The sequence below is a fragment of the Protopterus annectens genome, chromosome 11.part0 (genome assembly GCF_019279795.1).
Source record: "Protopterus annectens isolate FY-2018-M chromosome 11.part0, PAN1.0, whole genome shotgun sequence".
Lineage (NCBI taxonomy): Eukaryota > Metazoa > Chordata > Ceratodontiformes > Protopteridae > Protopterus > Protopterus annectens.
Genome location: NC_056745.1, coordinates 1,056,103,683 through 1,056,127,648, shown reverse-complemented (window position 1 = coordinate 1,056,127,648; position 23,966 = coordinate 1,056,103,683). Strand labels below are relative to the sequence as shown.

Genomic DNA, 23,966 nt, shown 5'->3' with positions numbered 1-23,966 from the left:
GGGAGGGACTTATGTAATTTGTTAGACAATAGAGAATATGATTGGATTGTAAGACTAGCAGCAGATGTGGCACCAGGATTGAATGCAAGTGTTTCATTAAAGCCTGTCTTGACTAAAGTACAGCACACAAGGTTAAAATAATAACATTTATTAGCAAGTATATACTTTGAATATGTTGAATAATATGATATTTTATTGAGTAAGCACATTTTTATGTAGTTTTATTAACAACATATCTTTTTTATCTGTTATTGTAAGTTTGTTTTATTTCATGTCATATGACCTTGGCTGCGGGTCATGTGATGTCCTGGGCTTGTATTTAAACATGTGATTTTATTGTACCTTTTGTTAAGCATTGAAAAGGGGTTTTGGCCTGAAAGCTTTGTTTTTGATAAAGGTTTTTGCTCTCAACGTTTGGTTTTTTGAGCTTTGGAAATTACACAGTTGTTCTACCTTTCTGTACCAGGATTCATTCTATCTTACATTAGAATGTGACCACTGTATTTCCTGTTTCTCTCATTTTACATTAGATCATATTTGACTTTATATTATGCTGTGTTAAACATTTCAGCTGTTCTACATTTCTTGTGCTTTTTTTGTATGACCCACACCAAGCATATATCTGTACTGTTAGCACCTTTCAAGCCTTCATTTATATATATGCATCAGCTCTTTAGCATTTCTTCATTACCATATGTGTTCCAATTAGAAGTCAAGGTACTTTTTACCTTCATATTGGCTTAGTAAACATTTTGGAGCTTTCTTAATCTAACTTTGTTTACCAGAATCATTGGTTTGCATCTCTCACTGAAAATAAATTAGCAGTTGATATTGTTGACACCAGTTTCTTAACTACAGTCCATGGGTAAGGCAGTCTTTTAACCACATTATAAAGATCTTGTAAATCAATACAGATGGGGATATTGTCTTGCCCTATAATAATTACTTTACTATTCATCAATTTGTTTTGTTTGTAATTACTTCTTAATAACTAACAGCTAAACCTTCCATATGTGTCTTTACTTTTGCCCTTGAAATTGTTTTACTATTCCCAGCTTTTGAAATATTAGATGACTCTAATATTAGGAGAAATTATTTCTCGTAAGTACTGTTATTTGAAAAAAGATGTGTATTTCTTATTGTTTATATTCACATGTCAGGGATGGTTGGCTTAATGGCTTTAGTTGATGTCCTGAATGTTATTTTCTACACAGATTTTTTTTCTGTGCCTTCGAGCCCCAGTGCTTGAAAATTATCTTTGGATGTAATTATGCATTCTTTTCCATGTCATGTTTGCATTCCACAATTTGCATATTAATTCTTAGCGTTTCTTGATAGCAGTCTAAGTTGAGCCTTTATGTTGATGCTTCTGATTCATTTTCAGACTCCAGTGCTTCGTATGTTTCCCTAGTGCCAAGAACTTTTATTTCCTACTTAAGCAGATTCTTCACTAAAGGCCGTGGTTATCATTGCAGTGCCCGGTTTTATTGTCAGTCATATCTGACTGCACGAGTCCTCCGGTGCACAGTCATGGCTCAGTGGCCTTACAGCTTAGATGTTCTTCTCCATTCCATTTGAATTTTAAAAACCTGCAACTGAGAAGGAACAGGTCTAGTGCTGTCAGTGGTTGTATGCCTGTTCTAGTTGCCTTCATATTGCAAGATTAAAAAAGTAGTCTTTTGTGGTTAAAGTTTCCTGTTTGACACTAGACTGAAATTGCTATTGTGTGAAGATACCAAGCCTACACTAATGAATGAAGAAGTGGATTGCGCGGTAGACTGTCAATGTACCTAAAATGGCAGTGATGAAGAGAAGGCATTATCATGGCTTAATAATGACATTGGTAAACCTTGAAGGAACCATTCTTGACTTGAAATTTTATCAGGTTTGGTGGTTAGATATACTGAGGTTTGTGAAGTGGCAGATCTGGATTTTATTCACGAACAAAAGTAATGGCATTTGCCAATAAAGCAGAACGTACATGGTGCATGTGAAAAAACAGTGGAAACATTTGTGCATTTAATACTTTTTGGTTAGCAGTTGATAACTTAAAGATAATTTGGAAGAATCTAAAGGCTGAATGGTATGCTTGAAGACAAGGAAACACTAGATTTTCTGGACTTCATTAAAACAGAAGACGCTGTCAACTAGGCTTACTAAGAGAGAGTTATTTTTCTGAAGTTACTTTGCTGCAGAGATTGCAGTTTATGGAAGTGATCAAAGAATGCAGGAGGAAGAAAACATAAGTTAGCTTCTCCAGTGATCAACATGCAGGTATTTGTGAGAAAGGTGACAATGATGGCAAAATTAAAAAAGCTGACACACTTGACCAGTAGAGCGAAAATTGATGTTTTAAGATTTAACCTTTAATGTATCATTTGAAATTAGTGGGCAAATGCAATTTTTGTTTGGTAATGTAAAGTCAGCTGGGTTACTTTTTGATTGTAAATGTGCAACCCTTTTATGGGATTTCATGAATTAACTATGGAACAAAGAAGAGGCAAAGTAAGTGTTTGAGAATATATAACAATGTTTTGCATTGCTTTACAGAAAAGTAGCCTAAACATTGTATTACATACACAAATGATTATTAGTGTTTTGTATTTTTCATGCTTTTGAAGTTGAATGTTATGCATAAAGTTGTTCACTTATTTCCATTTAAGAGTATTAAAATAAAAAGTTGGCATTTTGAAGTTGCTATCTCATATTAGTCATCATAAATGTAAACACTGATATATTTGAGAGTTGAGATGCAATTTGTTTAGGAATATTAAATTTAAGTGCAGTCAGAAATGTGATGGAGAGGGGAGACTTTTTTAGTTCCTTGCAATGTTTTTCTGTGTGTGTGACAAATATCAAAAATATGGATGTGTTGCTGATAACTTTTAATCTGGAATTTTTAAGCATTGGATGAAGGAAATAATTGCTGTAATAAAATGCTATGCATTAAATGTTAATTAAGCTTTATTCCATAACAAGACTGCTTTATGATTCCACATCATAGTCTGACAAAAATGTTTATGTTGTCCATTAGTTCAACTTCAATACAAATATAAGAATGGTAATATTTTTTGTTAAACTGTTTAGTGAGATTATATATTAAGTGTTGAGTGCATGAGTATTTTTTTTTTGTTTGTTTACATGTAAGTGATGACAGAAGTATTTGTTGAAATTCCATGGAAAGCCTGTTAGTTAAGAAAGCTGATTAAGTGAAGTTAATAAGTAGATTGAACGTTTACTTAGCATCTGTGGTAATGTACTCCTTAATGGCATTGTTAATTTGAAAGTGTTACTGGGAGTCAGTAACACTTTTAAATGTTGTAGCATTACTTATAAAGTGTTCTAGGAAACTGCTAACAAGAAACTTGGAGGGTGATAGAAAATCTAAGGTTGAAGTGAATACTGTATGCAAGAAATGGTGCCTTTTATGTAGTTATTGCTGTGTAATTGAGGGGAAAATCTGAGGGGTGGGGTTAAACTGTCATAAGCATGATAACGATAAAGGTTCTTGTCTCTGTGTTTATAATGAATATATATATAGAAGGCAAATAGATGTCCTTCTATTCCCATGTTGCAGTATTCTTAGTGAGGGATTCTCTGACTCAGACTACCCAAACGTCGGGTCCCCTATACAAAAGCTTAAGCCTGGTTGCTGTAGGTGCATGGGACTTCACATGTAGGGCCATAAACCAGGGACCTTAAATGTGACATCTGCACGCACAGACCCCAAAACCTTTCAGCCGCAGTCAAACATCAATCGCATCGCTCCTCTACATCAAGACATCTAAAGCTAAGTACCCCATTGGAGATTTAGTTTTTTGTCATTGCTTGAGCTTGGTTTGCTGTCCCCCACTTTTAGCCGATGTCCGCTAAGAAGGGTAAATGCTGATGCAGGCGTCAGATTCCGCGTAGAGACTCATACAACCATTGCGTTTTTTGCCTTGGCCGAGAACACGACCATACCTCTTGTCCAATTTGCCAATCATTCGTCTCAAAGATGCGTAGAAGCCATCTGGCTGGCCTTTTTCTTTACTTAGAAAACCGGAGGCTAAAGAAATTTGCACTGAGGATGGATCTAGAGTCGACTGCCCAGGCAGAGCCTCCATGCAAAAAGGACTGCCCCTCCACCATCTGACACCCTGCCAGCTTCCGAATTAGGAGATGAGAGACATTCATTAGAGCTCTCTACTTCTTCAACTCCCCTCTAGGAAGCCGCTTCTGAAGTAACGGCTGGCAAGCACATCCACTGAGGTAGCTCAGATGTCAGTTTCTACCAGTGTCAAGGGGGGGAGCCAGGCATCGCTGGATGCCCGACTGGGATACCAGAACCCGAAGCCCCAGCTCCAACAAAGGCCCCTGAAATTAGGCCTTCTCTCAGGACTACTCCTTTGAAAAGAATACAGAAAACCAAGCATCTTTCTCCCTTTGCTGAGGGATTACCTGACTGGCAATCCTTCACTCAATCCTCGATGCAGGCCTTCATAGCCCTTAGGCCCTCAGCCTCTTCACCCTCCACCATTCCTGTTCTCAGTCCTAGGCCTGCCTCAGCTACTTCAATTCATCTTCCCAGTTGTCATGTAGAAGAAGAAGAGGAGGAGGTTAACTCCTCGTCATCCAATGAGTCAGTTACTTACTCATCACAGATTGTCTCTGTATTGGAATACTATTCCCCTGATAAGGAATCCATAGAAGGGGACTCTCCCCCAGAGGACAGCACCTTTGAGGAGACAATTACAAAAATGAAAGAATATTTCAAATGGGATACTTCCCAAATGACCGAAACTCAAGAGAGATATTTTGAATTACTACAAGTAGAATCTCCCTCTTCATCTGCCATCCCACCAGTTATACCCACTTATCTTGATGCATTTTCTTCAGCATCAAAAAAATCCTGATTCACAGCTGCCTGCCCCTAAGAAACCTGACCGTTTCTACAAGTTGCCTGATGAACAGAAATTCCTGGTGACACCCCCCCCCCCCCCCGGCAGACCTGGCAGTGATTGCTGTATCCCCTGACAAGCAATCCAGATTAATACCCTTCTCTTCCCTTTTACCTACTGACAACGACAGTAAGAATATGGACAGGATAGGCAAGAAGGTTTATACCGCCTCCACTGTAGCCTTCAGAGCTATCAACTACCAAACTCATATGATAAAGTATGCCTTGGATTTAGTATCCCAAGCTTCTGCTCTCCTGTACTCCTTGCATGACTCCTCTAACAAGACAGAGGTAGCATCAAAACTGTCCCTTGCTTCTCAAGTGGCCAGACATTCAATTAGATGCAGTTATGATGCAGCAGAGGCTTGTGCAAGGTCTGCTGCTTCCACATCAGTGCTATGCAGATATTCTTGGCTTCGCCTTCAACCCCTGCCGGTGGACTTCAAGGCTAAAATTCTTAATGCCCCTCTTGACCACAACCTCCTTTATGGGAAACAGTCTGCAGAACTCTTTAAAAGCCTTCAGAAGAAAAGCAAGGAGCTTCAAATATTATACACCTTCTGGTTTCCCCCATTCCTAAATACTACTGGAATTACACAGCCAAGACTACCTTTGTCAGGAGGACCCCCTTCTCTGCTACTCCTACCTCTTCTAGAAATAGGAAAGGGGCCAGGAGACAGACCACTTCCAGAACAGCTTCCTCTCACCCTACCCAAAGACAGCCTTTTCATGACAGAAATGGCTCCAACAATGCGTGACTGCTTCGCCCACCTCCCCCTGTCAGCTCGCCTCTCCCACTGCCTATCCCTTTGGAGAACTATCGCCACAGACCACTGGGTTCTGACAACAGTAGAAGAGGAGTATTTCTTCTCTTGGAAAGAAAGACTCCCTGCTTGTGAACCATGGAACTATAGAACCCATCCCTCCAGGACAAGAAGGAAAAGGTTTTTACTCCAGGTTATTTCTAGTGCCAAAAAATGACTGCCCTTGGAGGCCAATTCTGGATCTGTACTTTCTAAACCTCTTCCTAAGAGTTCCGTATTTCAGAATGTTATCCCTCCATACCCTACTTCCATTATTAACAGCCCAGGCATTCATGGCCACACTAGATCTCAAGGTGGCCTACCTCCACATCCCCATAAAACCTCTCACAGAAAGTACTTATGTTTTACTGACCTGTTCTCACTTTCAATTTACAGCCTTGCCCTTTGGTTTATCTACTACACCTAGGGTAGTCACAAAATGCCTAGCCCCAGCAATAGCCTATTGCAGAACCAAAGGCATTCAGGCCTATTGCAGAACCAAAGGCATTCAAATTTACCCCTACCTAGACAACATCCTCATTCTTGCAGAAAAAGATGACACCCTAAAGTTCACTATGTCCCTGATACAAGGTTTGGGGTTTACCTTCAACCTCCCCAAGTCAAACCCCACAGCAGGACAAAATCTTTCTGGGATGCAGGATCAGAACAGACCTGATGTGGGCATTCCTCCCCCAGGACAGAGTTCTCTCCCTTACTGCCCACTTCCAGGACCTGATCCAGGTACAACTATCAGCAAGACAATTCCTATGGGTTCTGCGCCTTATGGCAGCCACCGTTTTTATGCTGCAGTGGTATTTGAAGAATGTGTGTTCCCAACGCAACCACCCTCTAGAATTTAAGATCCCATTTTTACCCTGCCTCAAAGCAAAATTAAGGTGGTGGATACAACAAATTCAAATTAACCCAGGCCTTCCACTCCACCCCCCACACACACACATACACACACCAGCTCAGTACATGCATACAGACGCATTGGACCTGGGTTGGGGGGCTTCCATGAAGGGTCTCAAGGTGCAGAAGAACTGGCACCCTACCCTCTGGAAAAAACATCAGTGTGAGGGAGATGACAGCAGTCCTCCTAGCCCTGAAAGCCTTTCTCCCAATCCTGCAACCAGGTCCCCTTCAAATCTTCACAGAGAATGCCACAGTCATGTGGTACCTCAGCAAACAAGGAGGGACCAAGTCCTATCTCCTGTGCAGGATAGCAGTACAAATTTGGGCCTTAGCCTCCTGAAACAACTTATCCTTGCAGGCAACCTGCATCCCATCCCACGACAGCCAACAAGCAGATGTTCTCAGCAGATCATCCTCTCTACATCATGAGTGGATGTTGAACAGGGAAGTTTTTCTAGACATTGTCCACCAGTGGGGCACACACCAAATAGTTTTGTTTGTCTCCCCACAGAACAGACAATTGACAAAATTCTGCACCAAGGGCCACTCCCTACTAGCCTGGAGGGTGGATGCCTTCAACATTTTATGGAAGGGACGGTTTCTGTATGCATTTCCGCCCTTCCCTCTCATTCCAAAAGTCCTCCTGAAGATCAGGAAGGCCAAACAAAAAATCTTGCTGGTGACACCCTACTGGCGGAGGCAGCACTGGTTCCCCCTACTACTGTCCATCGCCAAGGGCAATCATCACAAGTTACCCCACAAGGTGGATCTACTCACACAGCAGAAGGGAACACTCATTCATCCTGACCTACAGATGTCATGCCTAACACTATTGGTGATAAACGTTTACTTTCCTTCAGACACCACCACTATGAGGATGTGCTTTTCGTCCTGAGGGAGACCAGAAAACCTACTACAATGAGATCCTACATCTCAAAATGGGAAAGATTCTTCAAATTGTGTCTCAAAAAGCATAGGGATCCCTTTCTAGCAGATGTTCCTGTAGTCCTAACTTATGTGTGTGAACTTATCAAGGCTGGCCTTTTTTACTCCTCAATGAAAGTCCACCTATCTGCATTATTTGCCTGCTTACCCCTAGACCCCCCCCCCCCTCTACTATCCAGGCTAGATGTTAAATTGTTCCTGAAAGGGTTCTTGCAATCAGACCACCAAGAAAACCAGTCCCAACACCTTGGGACTTGAACATTATCCTAGAAAACCTCCCACTGGCTCCATTTGAGCCAGCCAGCCAGCTCTGCAACACTCCAGATGTGCACATGAAAAACTTTTATACTGCTAGCCCTTATCTCTGCTAGAAGGGTGTCAGAGTTACAAGCTGTCATGGCCTGCCCCCCTACACTATTTATTTTCCATAAGGACAGGGCGACCCTGTGCACCACCCCTTCTTTCATTCCCAAGGTGGGCAACAAACTGTCTTTAAACCAGTCCATTCACCTGCCTAGGGAAATCCTACAGGGCTTTCTGGAATCCGCTACCTCTACCTCCACCCTTCCTTCTTCCTAGGCCGTAGCACTCTCCCACACTAAGAATACTGCAACATGGGATTAGAAGGACATAGAATAGTTGCGTAAAATCTTACCATAACCGTAGATGTCCTTCTCTTCCATGTTGCAGTATTCCTTCCTCCTCTCCTATCCCCCTTCATTCTTATTGGCCTGTCTAGAGGGCACCCTAGAGCACCACCTAGACTATAATCAGACTAGCCAGCAAATGGCACTTCACAATTCTTGTGGACATCATTTGGCTCATACTAACTGACAGTCCAACTGGGCAATTAAGATGTTCTTTGTGTTTCATTGTTGCAGTCATCACACTTGTATTCGTGTATTCTCTGGTATTCGGGCCGACTGAGGGCTACCTGCAGGCGGAGATAACCCAAGTGTGATGACTGCAACAGTGAATACACTCAAACATCTACATTTCTGGTAAGTGTACACAATTGTACTTTCTGAGGTCTGTGTGTGCAGATGTCACATTTAAGGTCCCTGGTTTATGAACCTATGTGTGACTTCCCATGCACGTACAGCAACCAGGCTTAAGCTTTTTGTATAGGAGCCAACGTTCGGACCACCTGAGGTGGAGAATCCCTCACTAAGAATACTGCAACATGGAAGAGAAAGACATCTATGGTAATGGTAAGATTTTACACAGCTATTCTTTTCTTAGATAAATGGTGAAGATTTATATTTGGTTCAAATTGCAGTAACTTGTTTATTTAAATCTGTTTTGTTCATCTTGAAAGAATTTCATGGGGGGGTCTTTTCCTGAGAATACTTTAAGAGCATCTAAAAAAATATGCATGTATGTATATATATATATATATATATATATATATATATATATATATATATATATATATATATATATATATTGTTTATACTTGGATTGGTGGTGTGAAAAATGATGGGTGAAGACAATATTTGAATTTTGTAATTTCTTATTCCTGCCATGCTGATTTGCTTTATACTTTAGAGACTGATGTAAGGTTGCATGACATTTAATATATAAATATAATTAGCATTCTGCCCCAAAACAATAATGTTCCTCAAGTCTTCAACTAAAGCTGAAAATCAAAACAAAATGCCTTTAGGATGTTATTGTCTACAAGATATAATATCACTTTGCTAAAAAAAACAACTCAAACTACTTAGTTATAATGTAGCAAACAACCTTTATGTGGCTACATAACATCCGTTTACTGCTGCTTGCTGTTAACTATTCCTTGCTAAAATGTAGCTAGCTACTTGACTATACTAGTTGCTGCACATACTATAATAAACTGCTTTATGTTCTGACTGTTTAAATGCTTACTAGTAATATTTTCATATTAGTGGAGTCATCAGCATCTCATTGTAAGCAAAACTGCACCCCCAGCCCTTTCTATGGCTGTGGGCTTCTGTGTAGTAAGCTTTGAGGATGGTTGAGTACTGAATGAGTTAACTTGACCATTCTGACAGAAGGACCAGAAGCATGCGATGGTCTGTCAGGAAGAGCACAATATTTTCGGAAAATGATGAGTTGACTTAAGCCAGCTCTGTTGGCATAGTGAAATAAAGCTCTGACCCCGACCAAGACAACCATAGTTCTTTTAGTGGCATGGAGAGATTGGGCATGCCTATCCTCAAAGTGGAGGGAGTAAATTGGAGCATCCAATGCCACACTGTCTTGGAGGAGGTCCTGTAATTCAAAGGATGGCCTAGAGCCAGGTGTTCAGCCACCAAGCCAGAACTCAGTTGTTCTCATCGGATTACATAGATGTGTGCACTTGTGTTATAGTAGCTGCTGTTGTGATGCAGTTTGCCTGTTCTCCACAAAATCGAAGGATCAGACTATGTGATGTCAGGCTTGCTTGTATGTTAGCCACCCCTTGCCTTCAAAGAGGAATACTCAGGAAGGTGAACAAATGGATCAGGCTGATAGGGAAAGGCTTGCTAGTTGTCAGGCACAGCAGCAAAAAGCATATGGAAATGATTTCTTATTCTGAGTGATTGTTTATGGTTGTTTCTATGAATGGGTACCTTCTAGGGACAGAGGCTTTAGGGATGGCAGAAAATTATGGAATTTTTTTTCTTGTAATGTGTGAGAAAATAGTAAAGATGAGAAAGAAACGTTTTCTTAAGTTAAGTAATGTAATATCTGAAGTTTGGTTGATTGTGCTGTCTTCAACAGTTTTAGTCAAATACATGGTTAGTGAACCTGGTAAAAGCTCAATAGTATCTAGGCTGGAGCAGTGGAGGAGACTTCTGTATAAGTTTTCAACTGGCAACAGACTAGGCAGTAGATAGCCTGATAGGTAACAGAGTACAGTGGAGGGTGGAAAGGAAACACATTTTATAGTCATGAGTTATGAAGAGGTATAGCAGTAATAATTAAAGGGATGTGAATTAGACTTGTTAATGGTTTCTCATAGCAATCAGGCATAATGCATTTTCTTTGGTTATTTTCAGGAATACAAAAAATGAGTTGTACCTGATTGCTTTAAGTTATCAGTGTAAAAGTAATATTTTTTGTTTTGTGGCACTTCTGTTTTGTTGTATGCATGATTCCTACTGCTTATGGTTGTTCTTTCTTTGTTGTTCAGCGTAAGGTTTTGAAAAAGCTACCACATCTGCATATGTTTATGAACAGTATTTAGGAGTACACAGTTGTGTGGCGCATTTTTAACAATTTTAGTATGTCATTCCTTGCTTTTTGTGCTTGCTTATTTTTTGGTCATCTGCAATGTCTGTATATTTATATACATATTTTTTCAAAGGTTGTAGTGACGTTGCTCTCTCTTGAGAAAATTCCTAAGTAGTGTTATATTTTAGGTTATGCTGGATGTTGTAGTTTTGCTGGTGGCTTAGTGTGTTTGTAAGAGATTTCCACGTAACATGTGGCACTGGGTATTGTGGACAAGCCCTGGGTGTTGCCCTGACATAGATGTTGGTTATGAAGGGAAGAGCTGGCATTTAAGAACTGTAATAACTAGTAGTCACAGGGCACCTGTTTTACTAGTAAACAGAGATACAGCCTTCAATCTTGTCTTTTTTCAGGAACTGTTTTGAATTCATGCATTCTTTGTATTGAAAAGCATGACTGTTTCAGAGAGCAGGGGAGAAATGACTGGCATTTTCATTTCTAGCTTTATGCAACATAAGCATTTGTTAATTTCATTGATCCTCACATCTTTACTATCCCAGTAATTCTCCATCCATATAAAAGTATTTAGTATAAAAAGGTCACAGTGCAATTGTCAAGCTTCAAGAAACATTCCCTTATTTAAAAAATAATTAATAGCCATTACATCCTAAGATTATTAACCATTGTTGGAGTTTAGCAAGAATTCAATGAAGATTTGAAAATATTAATAAATAGACAAAGGTGAGTACTATGCCAACCATGACCTTAAGAGTTTTACTTTATACAAATATTAGAAGTAGCAAAGTGTTCTTCCTTGTTCAGAAGCAATATGTTGTATATTCATCTCTTATATTATAAACAGATGTCCCTTGCACATTTTCACTTAATAATTAAATATTACCTCCCATACATACTATACATACAAATTTTATTACAAGAATTCTGTTTAATCAGTTCACAAGTTTACAAATAGCCAATTACGTATTCATTTTTTTTTTGTAAACTATTGTGTATAAACCATTTTATAACCATTATTCCCAGACGATTTTATAACGACCGTAATTAAATAATGAAAATAATTAAATTATTTCAAAGTGGGAAGCACAAGTATTGTGTTTTCCCTTTTAAGAAGACAGTATAATTTACTTACCAAGTTTCATATTTAAGAACTAGGAAAAACAGTTTAGTATTTAGATTATTGCAAATATTTACTGAGTGAAGCCCATGACATTTCCCCTCAAAATTACCAAATGCTAGGAGCAACAATACAGCTAAAGTGCAACCAAATGTAAGTCACACAAAACCAGGAAGAGACTCCAAGACCGTCAAATGAAGACAATAATTCGATAAAAAGGCAATTCCTTTATTCGACTGTTAGATGATAAAATCCAAAGGTTAACAAAGTGAGAAACAGCAGTATAAGACAAGCGCTTGGGTAATACCAAGCTTTATCAAGTCAAAAACAGTTTCTTTCAAAAGAAGCTACTGTTTAAATAAAAGTCTTAGTTGATCACATGCTTAATTACAGCTGGGTCTCATTTTGAAAGCATTTTCAATCCCCCCACGCATCCACTTCTCAGATTGTATGAGGAACTAATTGAACAGGACTTGCGAAACATGTATGGTAACCCCCCGAGACCGCACCTAACCAACTTGAATACTGAACATTTTGAATACATCAACAAATTGTTTGAAGAACACATCAGAATCATGAAACCTGATAAAGGTGGTGGTGTGGTTCTCATGTACGAGTCCGCTTATGAAGCCATTATGCATCATGTTTTACATGATGATACCCAGTATTGTTTCATTTCTCGGAACGAATACAATATCGCACTTGCAAAAATCAAATCCTCCTTATATGACAACTTATTGCAGGGATTTATAAATGTAAAACTTTACAATTTTTTGATTGTTAATAAACCAACTATTCCGGTCATCTTTGGAATCCCAAAGACACACAAGGGTATCAACCCGTTGATTTTTAGACCTATTGTCTCGGTGCAGGTGGCGACTGAACCCATTGCCAAGTTTATTGACTATGTTACTAAACAACACATTCATGCACTTACTCATGTGTGCAAAGACTCATGGAATTCTTAAAGCTTTTCCCTGTTACCAACTGCCCCTCCTCTCTTTTGGTCACCATTGACATTAAAGACCTTTTTTCAAGCATTCCCACTCGACAGGGTTAGAATGGTTTGCTGATTTTCACCAAAGAAACCAACTTGGCAAAAGTATACTCAGGAAGGTGAACAAATGGATCAGGCTGATAGGGAAAGGCTTGCTAGTTGTCAGGCACAGCAGCAAAAAGCATATGGAAATGATTTCTTATTCTGAGTGATTGTTTATGGTTGTTTCTATGAATGGGTACCTTCTAGGGACAGAGGCTTTAGGGATGGCAGAAAATTATGGAATTTTTCTTGTAATGTGTGAGAAAATAGTAAAGATGAGAAAGAAACGTTTTCTTAAGTTAAGTAATGTAATATCTGAAGTTTGGTTGATTGTGCTGTCTTCAACAGTTTTAGTCAAATACATGGTTAGTGAACCTGGTAAAAGCTTAATAGTATCTAGGCTGGAGCAGTGGAGGAGACTTCTGTATAAGTTTTCAACTGGCAACAGACTAGGCAGTAGATAGCCTGATAGGTAACAGAGTACAGTGGAGGGTGGAAAGGAAACACATTTTATAGTCATGAGTTATTAAGAGGTATAGCAGTAATAATTAAAGGGATGTGAATTAGACTTGTTAATAGTTTCTTATAGCAATCAGGCATAATGCATTTTATTTGGTTATTTTCAGGAATACAAAAAATGAGTTGTACCTGACTGCTTTAAGTTATCAGTGTAAAAGTAATATTTTTTGTTTTGTGGCACTTCTGTTTTGTTGTATGCATGATTCCTTCTGCTTATGGTTGTTCTTTCTTTGTTGTTCAGCGTAAGGTTTTGAAAAAGCTACCACATCTGCATATGTTTATGAACAGTATTTAGGAGTACACAGTTGTGTGGTGCATTTTTAACAGTTTTAGTATGTCATTCCTTGCTTTTTGTGCTTGCTTATTTTTTGGTCATCTGCAATGTCTGTGTATTTATATACATATTTTTTCAAAGGTTGTAGTGACGTTGCTCTCTCTTGAGAAAATTCCTAAGTAGTGTTATATTTTAGGTTATGCTGGATGTTGTAGTTTTGCTGGTGGCTTAGTGTGTTTGTAAGAGATTTCCACGTAACATGTGGCACTGGGTATTGTGGACAAGCCCTGGGTGTTGCCCTGACATAGATGTTGGTTATGAAGGGAAGAGCTGGCATTTAAGAACTGTAATAACTAGTAGTCACAGGGCACCTGTTTTACTAGTAAACAGAGATACAGCCTTCAACCTTGTCTTTTTTCAGGAACTGTTTTGAATTCATGCATTCTTTGTATTGAAAAGCATGACTGTTTCAGAGAGCAGGGGAGAAATTACTGGCATTTTCATTTCTAGCTTTATGCAACATAAGCATTTATTAATTTCATTGATCCTCACATCTTTACTATCCCAGTAATTCTCCAGCCATATAAAAGTATTTAGTATAAAAAGGTCACAGTGCAATTGTCAAGCTTCAAGAAACATTCCCTTATTTAAAAAATAATTAATAGCCATTACATCCTAAGATTATTAACCATTGTTGGAGTTTAGCAAGAATTCAATGAAGATTTGAAAATATTAATAAATAGACAAAGGTGAGTACTATGCCAACCATGACCTTAAGAGTTTTACTTTATACAAATATTAGAAGTAGCAAAGTGTTCTTCCTTGTTCAGAAGCAATATGTTGTATATTCATCTCTTATATTATAAACAGATGTCCCTTGCACATTTTCACTTAATAATTAAATATTACCTCCCATACATACAAATTTTATTACAAGATTTCTGTTTAATCAGTTCACAAGTTTACAAATAGCCAATTACGTATTCATTTTTTTTTGTAAACTATTGTGTATAAACCATTTTATAACCATTATTCCCAGACGATTTTATAACGACCGTAATTAAATAATGAAAATAATTAAATTATTTCAAAGTGGGAAGCACAAGTATTGTGTTTTCCCTTTTAAGAAGACAATATAATTTACTTACCAAGTTTCAGATTTAAGAAATAGGAAAAAAAACAGTCTAGTATTTAGATTATTGAAAATATTTACTGAGTGAAGCGCATGACATTTTCCCTCAAAATTACCAAATGCTAGGAGCAACAATACAGCTAAAGTGCAAACCAAAAGGCAGAGCAGTCACAGAAAAGCAGAAACCATCTTTAGTATGATAAATGTATGAAACTTGCAATGTCTGATATTACCGACTAACTGTATTTTTCATCATATTACAAAAAAAAAAAAAAAAAAAAAAAAAACGCTTTAAGAAGTGCAGAGGAAAAATAAGAAAAAGGAGGCATGTTTTGGAAGGGAATACTGTGATACTGCTAAATGTGCCTAGTAACCTAGTAAGGAAAGCTTAGCACTTAGGAGAAGAGGTAATTACCTTGAGCCGTTTTTTTTTTTTTTTTTTTTTTGTTAATATAGATCTAATGAAATGCTGTGAAACAGAAAACAGGTAGGTTTGGCTGTCAAGTATAAGTTGGGTGCAAAGGCTTATATCTGAGATGCTGATCTAGCCGCATTCTTATTCTGAGGTAAGTATTAATAAAAGTAAAAAAAAAAAAAAACGGACTTGGATTAATTAGCGCTTCCCGAAAATGCCATGTGTTTTCTTCATACTGCAGTCAGTGTGATCAGCTGTACTGAATCAATGCAATTTGCATTGACAGCTTTTTTCATACCAGAATGAACCCATAAATTAATTTAAAAGTAAAGAAATAAATAAAAAGTAACATCCTCATTGTAGTAGCTGAAGCAGTTTAATGTAGGACTAAAGTAAATGCATTAATGTTGTACTGCACTTAATTGCTTTAATGCAAAAGGACCATTTCATACATTCCTTATTGTGCCATTTCTTATATTGCTGTAAATCATTCCAGAAGTTAACAAAACACGTTTTGATTGAAGAAGCATTTGGGACAATTCAGAAACAAGACAATGCCACAATTGCAGTTACATACTAACAGTAACAATGTAAAAACACGAGGCAAAATTGGGAATAGTTTGTAAAATGAGCAAAGGTTTGCATTTTTAGAATGATCCTGCTTATCAATTAGAAGTAAAACGATTGTTCTAAAATTTGAAGTTTCAAAATAAGGAGTAATTGATAAACAGATGAAGCTCCGTGCCCTACCTCGCAGCCGCTTAGAGCAAGAAATCTGGACAAAGGTAAAATAAATGGGAGGAACAGAAAAAAAAAATAGGGACAGACTTTAAAGACTGACCATATAAACTTAGAAAGTAGCCAAAGTAACAAGACTTGTTAGATTTGATGTTCTGAAGGATATGAAATGTGAAAATAAAGAAGCAAGTCATTACATACTTGCAAAACAAACTGCAGAAGGGGAACCGCAAAGAACGATCTTTTTTTAAACCAATATTTTACATGTTTGTTTAGCATTCTATGCCAAATGTTAAACACATTATTGTAAAGTATCCCAATAGTCATGCCTCTCAAATATCAAGAATTTCTTAGAATGTCCAGATTTTAAGCCTCATATTTTTGACCTCTTCCTGATCTTGTACATTATAGAGCGTTGTTGTTCAACTTTGCAGTTCGGGTCTAGCCTAAAAACATGTAATGTGTTGCTTCCATCACATTCCTCACTGTAACCAAACTCACTTTCAATTATGAGATTAACAAAAATACACTGCAGCGCATTTTTTGCTTTACCTTAGAGAACAGCGACAAAGAAAATCAGTTGCTATTGGCAACCAAGACCATGTGCAACATCTCAGAAACAAACGCCACAGCAAGGCAAACAACATTTATAAAAGTAAAGCAGTAAAGAGCCACAGAAGGTTTGGAGTTTAATAGCAAAGTCCACATGTGCACCCACAGCAATTTTCTGCAAACATCACACAAACAGGCAATGGTTTACGGTTTTGGATGCACGTGTGAACTGCATTATACTGACCAGAGAAATGCCAGAATTATTGCAGCTAAGACATTAATGAGTGAACTAATACTTTGCCCTAGACCAATGCATTTAGAAAAAAAATTATCACACTCACCAATTTAATAAGCCAGGAAAGAGGTTCCAATACAAAAACACAGCGTACTAGAAACAAAAGCAGAGAAAGAACTTTCCTACCTCCTGCAGTTGTACTTGAGCACTTAAAGGGTGGGGCAAGGACAAAAGGAGTGGTGACATCAAATAACGGGTGGGTTTCATTGTTTTACTTAGAATCAGAGGCTGGTCGTGGTGATGTCACTGTGGGGGAGGGAACAGTTCAGAAAAAGCACCTGAACTGCCTGGCCGCAATGACATCAGTAATTGGGTGACTCCACCAAGCTTTACTAAAGCACGAGAAAATGGATTTGCACGTGAAACCATCAAAGTATGCTAAGGTAGGCTTCTGTTAGAGAAGTAAGGTGAATTAAAAATATTTTAAATGGTGCATTGTTGTGGCATTATGGAGGGAACTATAAATAGGGAGCAAAAGGGCTGAGAGGTTGAGGAAAGCTTTATAGAAACCCATTGTACTGCTTTAAGTTTGAAGGATAATATCCAAAGGCTATACAATTCCTTTTTCCCATATTTTGATCACTCAATCTCAGGTGCTCACAGATGTTCCATCCCACCAGTGAAAAGTGTCTGGAAAAGAAAGCATTTCTCTATTTAAAAAAAAAAAAAAAAAAAAAAAAGATATCCAAGAAGTCCTACCAGATCAGGGAGGGTCAGGCATCTATTGAAGATTCCTTTTTGTTTTGAAGTAGAGCAAGGACCTCAGGTCTAGCTTAGTCCTTAGTGGCCTAAACCTTCATGTAAAAATTGGCCCTTCAAAATTGACCTTTGCAAGTGATTTTTGTCCTACCTGAAAGCAAATGATTGAATGTGCTTAGCTGATCTCCAGGATACCTACTTTGTCGCGATAGCAAATGCATCCAAGAGATTTCTGCATGTCTAGTTAGGAGCCAGTCATTTTCAGGTCAGAGCCTGCCCTATGGTTTCCTCACAGCCCACCAGGGGTTCACCAAGTGCATGGCAGTAGTTGCAACCCATGTGACACTCAGAAGTATCCACATTTTCCTGTCATTGAAGCCAGAGACTACTTATTACAGCTTTGTCTATGCCTAGGTATTTCTCTAAATCATGAAAAATTGCTTGTGCAACCAACTCCAATCCATTTATTTTGTTGGATGTCATCATGACACCACAAAGTGCTTAGCAAGTTTCCCATACAAACTGATACAGTCACTCAGACTTTGTCTGGACTCTTCTGGATTATTCATCTTCATCTGCAGCATTGGTACTTTGGCTGCTTGGATTAATGGCTTCCAGCAAAAGTCATGGTGCTTTTCGCTTGTTTTCATATTTGGATCCTTCATTGACTGTTCATTGTTAAGTGGTCTCAAAAGTCAAGACCATCTGTCTACCCCATTTATCATACATCTGTGCAAGATTCATTTGAAATGGCAGCTAATATCATTGAAAATTCAAGCAGGGAGTCTTCATTATTCCTCCTGTGAGGGCAGTGGTCACTACAGATGCTTCTTCTGTGGGGTAGGGGCATTTTGAGTGGACAGTGGTCCAAGGAACTTGGAATCAGAAGCCAATGTTCTCAGTAATATCCTATAGAGATGACAGCATTCCTTCTAGGGAGCAGGAATTCCAGGCCCTTCTTCTTGCAGGAGTGATCTCCATTCAGATGGACAACATGTCCATGGTGTGTGGTATTTGAACGAGCAAGGAGGAACCAGATCCTGTCCCCCTTTGCCAAGAGACTTGAGGGTTTGGTAATGGGCTGTTGCTATGCATAATTTTCTGATCACAGCACACATTCCAGGAAGGACCAGCTACCTAGCAGACAGGCTCAGCAAATGCATCTTGATGCCTTTAGTAGTCTCTCAGTCCTGAGGTGGGTCACCAGATATTAAGTTACTGGGGCCAGCCTTGCTGTAATGTATTTGAATCCCTGACCAGTACCAAATGCAGCAACTAGTTTGTCCTAATGTCTTCAAAAGTACAGTCCCAGAAAGACACTGTAGTCAGGCAGTGACTTACTCTTATCTATGCCTTTCTACTACTTGGCCTTGTTGTCCAAATTCTTACAGAAAGGTGAAGCATGCAAAGAGTCTGATTCTCATTACCCTGGTTGACCTTGGCAAATTTGTTTTTTCCTTGCAAAGGCCTCACCTGATGAAGGTGCCATGACTTGTAGATCCACTTGTGGACCTTGACTTACATCTGTGTAGACATCCTCACCTGGACTTCCTCAACTTTAAATTGACTGCTTGGGCTGTCCATTTATCTTAATGGCCAATGGCCCTTCATTATTTCCGAGTACCATTCATATACTTTCTGTATGTGAAAAAGAATTCACACACACGGTATACCAGAGTAAATAGAAATGTTTTCTGCATGTGTATTTTCTGGACAAGAAGGCTAATCGATCAATTTTGTTTTCATCTACTTGGAGTTTCTTGGAAATTGCACTAAAGTAGATAGTTGAGAATGTGTGTATTCAACTTCAGGAATTAACACATTTTTCACAATAGTTTGTGTAGCTTTTAGGGCCAGAAGGTGAGCTATTCTTGAAGAGTTTTGTTGCATTAGTACATTCTTTCAAAATCCACAGAGATTACTTAGTAAGCAGTGAGGGATCAAGGAAGAATGCCAAGGTACTTTTGTTGGGTAATAGAAGGTATTACATTATTGGAAGAATCTCTTATTAGTGTGGAAGGCCAAATATTTTCTGGGGTGTGCCATTCATCACAAAGATGGATTTGTTGGGATTTATTTTTAGCTTTTTAATTGTCTAATGATAATGAGAGGAATTAAGTTATTGAAATTCCCCCACAACTGTGATTAGGTCACATATGAAGGCTTATACAGTAATGGCTCATTACTGTTCAAAAATGACCATGTTGACTGGACAGCCCAGCCGGCATGCTCGTTCTAAATAAAGCATGTACTAATATCTATTAGTGTATGCTGAGGGGACGGAGCAAGATATGAGAAAAATCTGTTACATTCTGCAAAACAAATGAGTCAGAAACGTACCTTATTTTCATTGTATTTCTACACTATCCCTTGGAAAATCTCAGTTAAAAGAAAAAATAAGATAGAAAAACAGCAGTGGAGATTCTCTCTTCTCCATTGCTTCTCTCGCACTGTACTGATGTACTGTTCAAGTGTGGAAGACAAGTCCCATGTGCATTTGCAGTACATCAGTAAACAAGGAAGAACAAGGAGGAACACTACAGCACCATTATACAACAATGACATTTAGTAGGTTCATAGGTGTGTACTAGGCTAATGGCCCTGGAGCCTTTACAAGCCTAGCCCAAAAAATTGCCCTGGCGCTGTGCCACCCGATGTTAGTTCACAGTGCCTCTATCTAGTAGGGCAACTGCAGTGATCCCTGGGGTGAACTTTGTTACCCATCCACTCGTCAAGATTTCTCTTTAAGAGGTCCAGCGAGGTACTCTGCTTGACATGAATGGGAAGCTTATTCCAGAGTATGGGCAGTCTCTGGGTGATGAAACTGTCCCTCCAGCATGTTCTGTTGATTGTGGTAATGAGGTTGTGATCTTTGGAGCGTGTGGCGCAGGGTGATTGGGATTTCTTTAGGTGTAGCATTTCAAGTAGGGTTGGGTCGGAAATGGATTTGTAAGTCAAGCAGAGATTACCTCTAAGTAGGCGATAAGAGACTAAGAACAGCTGAAGTTTCTTGAGTCTGTCCATGTAGGACATGTGTTTAAGGCCTAGGATCATTTTTGTGATGTACTTTTGTGGCCTCTCCAGCTGTTGTTGGTGTCTGGTCAGGTACATGCCAAACGGGGCATTATATTCGATGATTGGTCTAATGAGGGAGGAGTAGAGAGGTATGATGACCTCTTTCTTCTTGGATGTGAAACCTTTGGTTGTGAGATGTGTCACATAGCCACTGTGGTCAGAAAGTCCTTCTATGCGGTGGTAGAAGGTGAGGTTGCTGTCGACTTGTGTGCCCAGATCTGTTATGACCCCTTCAGTGTTCAGTGGGCTCCCATTGACGTGGTAATTAGTGGGAACTGATTTTTTTTCCAAAGGGAATGATAATGCATTTTTTGGTGTTAAGCTTAAGACCATGGTTCTGACACCAGTCATTAGTCTCAGTGAGGCCTTTTTGTAGGATGTCTGCATCACTTGGGGAGTTAATAATGACTCCTAGCTTGCAGTCATCAGCGAACCTGGTCAGCCAGAGTCCCTCTGTGTTGGCCCGGACTTCTGAGAAGTAGATGCCAAACAGGAGATGGCCCAGGACTGAGCCCTGTGAAACTCAAGTCATGACTGGTCGACAGTCTGTAATTTTCACTCTGTGGGTCCTGTCTGTGAGCCAGTTTGCAACCCACCTAGTGATATAAGGATTGATGCCTAGTTTGATGAGTTTATCAGTGATACCTGAGTGGAGAATGGTATCAGAGGCCTTGGCTAGGTTGAGGTGGGCTGTACGCACTGCCTCGAAGAAGTCAGCCAGATTCAGCAGGCAGGATCTCCCCTTGAGAAAGCCGAACTGCGTGGGGTCAGGAGTTTGCAAATTACCTATATCTTTGTTAAGCAGGTTCATGATGATGCACTCCATAGCTTTACATACCAGACTCCTCAGGGTAATGGGGCGTTAGTTCCCAGGGTCTGTAGTCACCCCCTTTATGGAGAGGGATAACTGTAACAGTGAGCCATTCATTAGGGACAAAGCCTGAGGTAAGGTTGTGATTGAACAGGGCACACAGGTGTGGTTCCAGTTTATTTTGTACCTCATGTATGAATGCAGCCAAGAAAAGTAAGCGATTTCTTTCTTAAATAATGTCATTGTATAGTAACAGTAAGCTACTCCTGGATGTGGATATGTAAGGATTTACCCACGGTTGGCTTCATTTCATCAACTAGGCTTCACCCTTGTGATCAAATCATGCCAGCAATGAGTAAATCTTTATACCTGCACCCAGTCATGAGTTATTGCTAAATTAAAACACAAATAGGTAAGACTGAGGGATGAAAATCCAAGTCTGGATGTTCCATATCTTCTTAGGGATAGGATGAAGTAATTATCAGTGATACTGTGAAACGGTGAACTACATGTTTAGTGCAATTTAGTCATGTTGGTAATGACATATTTATTTATTTTACTTTCAGACAGGTTCTGGAAAAACGTATACAATGGGAACAGGTTTTGATGTCACTATCACAGAAAATGAACAAGGAATTATCACTCGTGCTGTTCATCATATTTTCAGGTGCATTGAAGAAAAAAGGCTGGCTGCTGTTGCACAGAGGCAACCACCACCTGAATTTAAAGTCAGCGCCCAGTTTCTTGAGGTACAGTATGCTTGCTAATGGAGTGGATTATAAAGCTGTATTGTGTTTGATTTTTACATGTAGTTACTTGTGAATGCTGTATGTCATATGCCTCCTGGTTTTAGTAAAATTGCTGCAGAACTGGAAGTCTGAAAATGTAGTTAGATATTAATTATTTTTATTTATTTACTTCATTTCTTTGACCGGTAAGTGTCAGTAACTTTTTTTCAGATGATACCTGGAGTTCTCTTCATTCCTATTGAGGACGATCTGGCCAGGACAGTAGGAAAATTCCATTAATATTCCTTTTCTAATTGCTGTGGAATATGTTATCCTTCATAACTGCACACAATTCTGGTTGATGGGATCTTGGTTTACAATACTTATCCATAGAATAGTATTTCAGAAGTGCAGCATCCCCCCCCACCAAAAAAAAAAAAATCGGCATTGTGGTTTCGTAATTGGAATATAACTACAAACACCTGAGATTAGAATAGAATCAACATTTTATCATCCATTGTCAAAGCTGAGAGTGCTTTCTGGTTAATGAGCCACTGACAATGATTTATTTAACATTAGAAGCTGCCAGTTGTTACTTTGTTTTCTTGCTTTTTACAAAGATTATTCTGATCACATTTCATTTCATTTGAAAAGGTGAGGTATAGTTGCTGCCCATTTAGTTCAGCTGCTACACTGTCTCCAAGCTGTTTACAACTGTTTTTAAATATGACATCCATTTGTTCCCACTTCCACTGGAGGTACCGCAACTGGAAACTGTGTTGTATGAAAGAAATGGAGCCATGGTATCTGGTTAGGGATTGTGTATGGTCTGTTGTGGATACAGTTGCATCTCATCCACTGGTACTTAAGGTGCTGGTACTTCTGAAGTTATATAATTATGAATCCTGTTCATTCAGTTCAGCTGATTCAACATGTTGGGTCCTAAAGCTACTTTGTTAGATCTGACATAGCAGTGTCAGTGCAACAGGCTTGAGCACCTTTTAAGAAGTTCCATCGCATAATACACCACTCCCCTCAGTAACCTCAGATCTTCTTTGCTGCCTTAGTGAAAAGATGTTATCACTAGCAGCTAAGTGTATTCCAGCACTCAAGTGGCAAAAAAGTAGCTAATTTAGTAAACACTAAAAGATCACACTAATTCAGAGTCTTTCTTGACCTCCATTTAAACCAGCCTGTTCAACTGAACTAAAAATCTTTCCTGGTAAACCATTTTTCTTGTTGCTTTCACTTCAGCTAGAAAGATTTCAGAACTCAACACATTATGGAATATCAAGTAAGGGAAGGAGCTTGATAAAGATTGAGTATTTCCAGGAACAAATTCATCCTTCGTAAGATGTTTTGGAATGAAATATTCTCAAGCAATTCATTTGCAAGGTTTCTTTCTAGGTTATTTTAACAAATAAAGTACATTTTACATACCTTGGATGTGTGTAGACAGTTTCATTTCTACCCTCACAGGAGTAAGTCATTTAGAAAAGATGAGCAACTGTTTATCTCATTTACCCACTAACAAATTGGGTAAGAACGTTTTTAAGATGTCACTTTCGAAATGGCTGTCAGACTGTATTTTCTTTATTTATACAACTAATGGTAAGACTTTTCCTAACAAACCAAAGGTTAATTCTGCTAGAGCTGTTGCCACCTCTACTTTCATCAGGCTTTCTTTATTGGACAAAATTTGTGAAGCAGCCACGTGGTCTTGCATGCATAGCTTCATCAAGCATTATAAATTT

At 38.9% G+C, this 23,966-nt stretch overlaps 1 protein-coding gene across 1 annotated transcript in view; it reads left to right on the top strand.

Annotated features, from left to right (window-relative positions):
* LOC122815023 (kinesin-like protein KIF21A) overlaps positions 1 to 23,966 on the top strand; it is a 354,809-nt gene that overhangs the window by 111,035 nt on the left and 219,808 nt on the right. Inside the window, exon 3 of the mRNA XM_044087275.1 lies at positions 22,051 to 22,233. Within this exon, the coding sequence (XP_043943210.1) occupies positions 22,051 to 22,233 (183 nt within the window). The remainder of the gene's footprint in view (positions 1 to 22,050; positions 22,234 to 23,966) is intronic.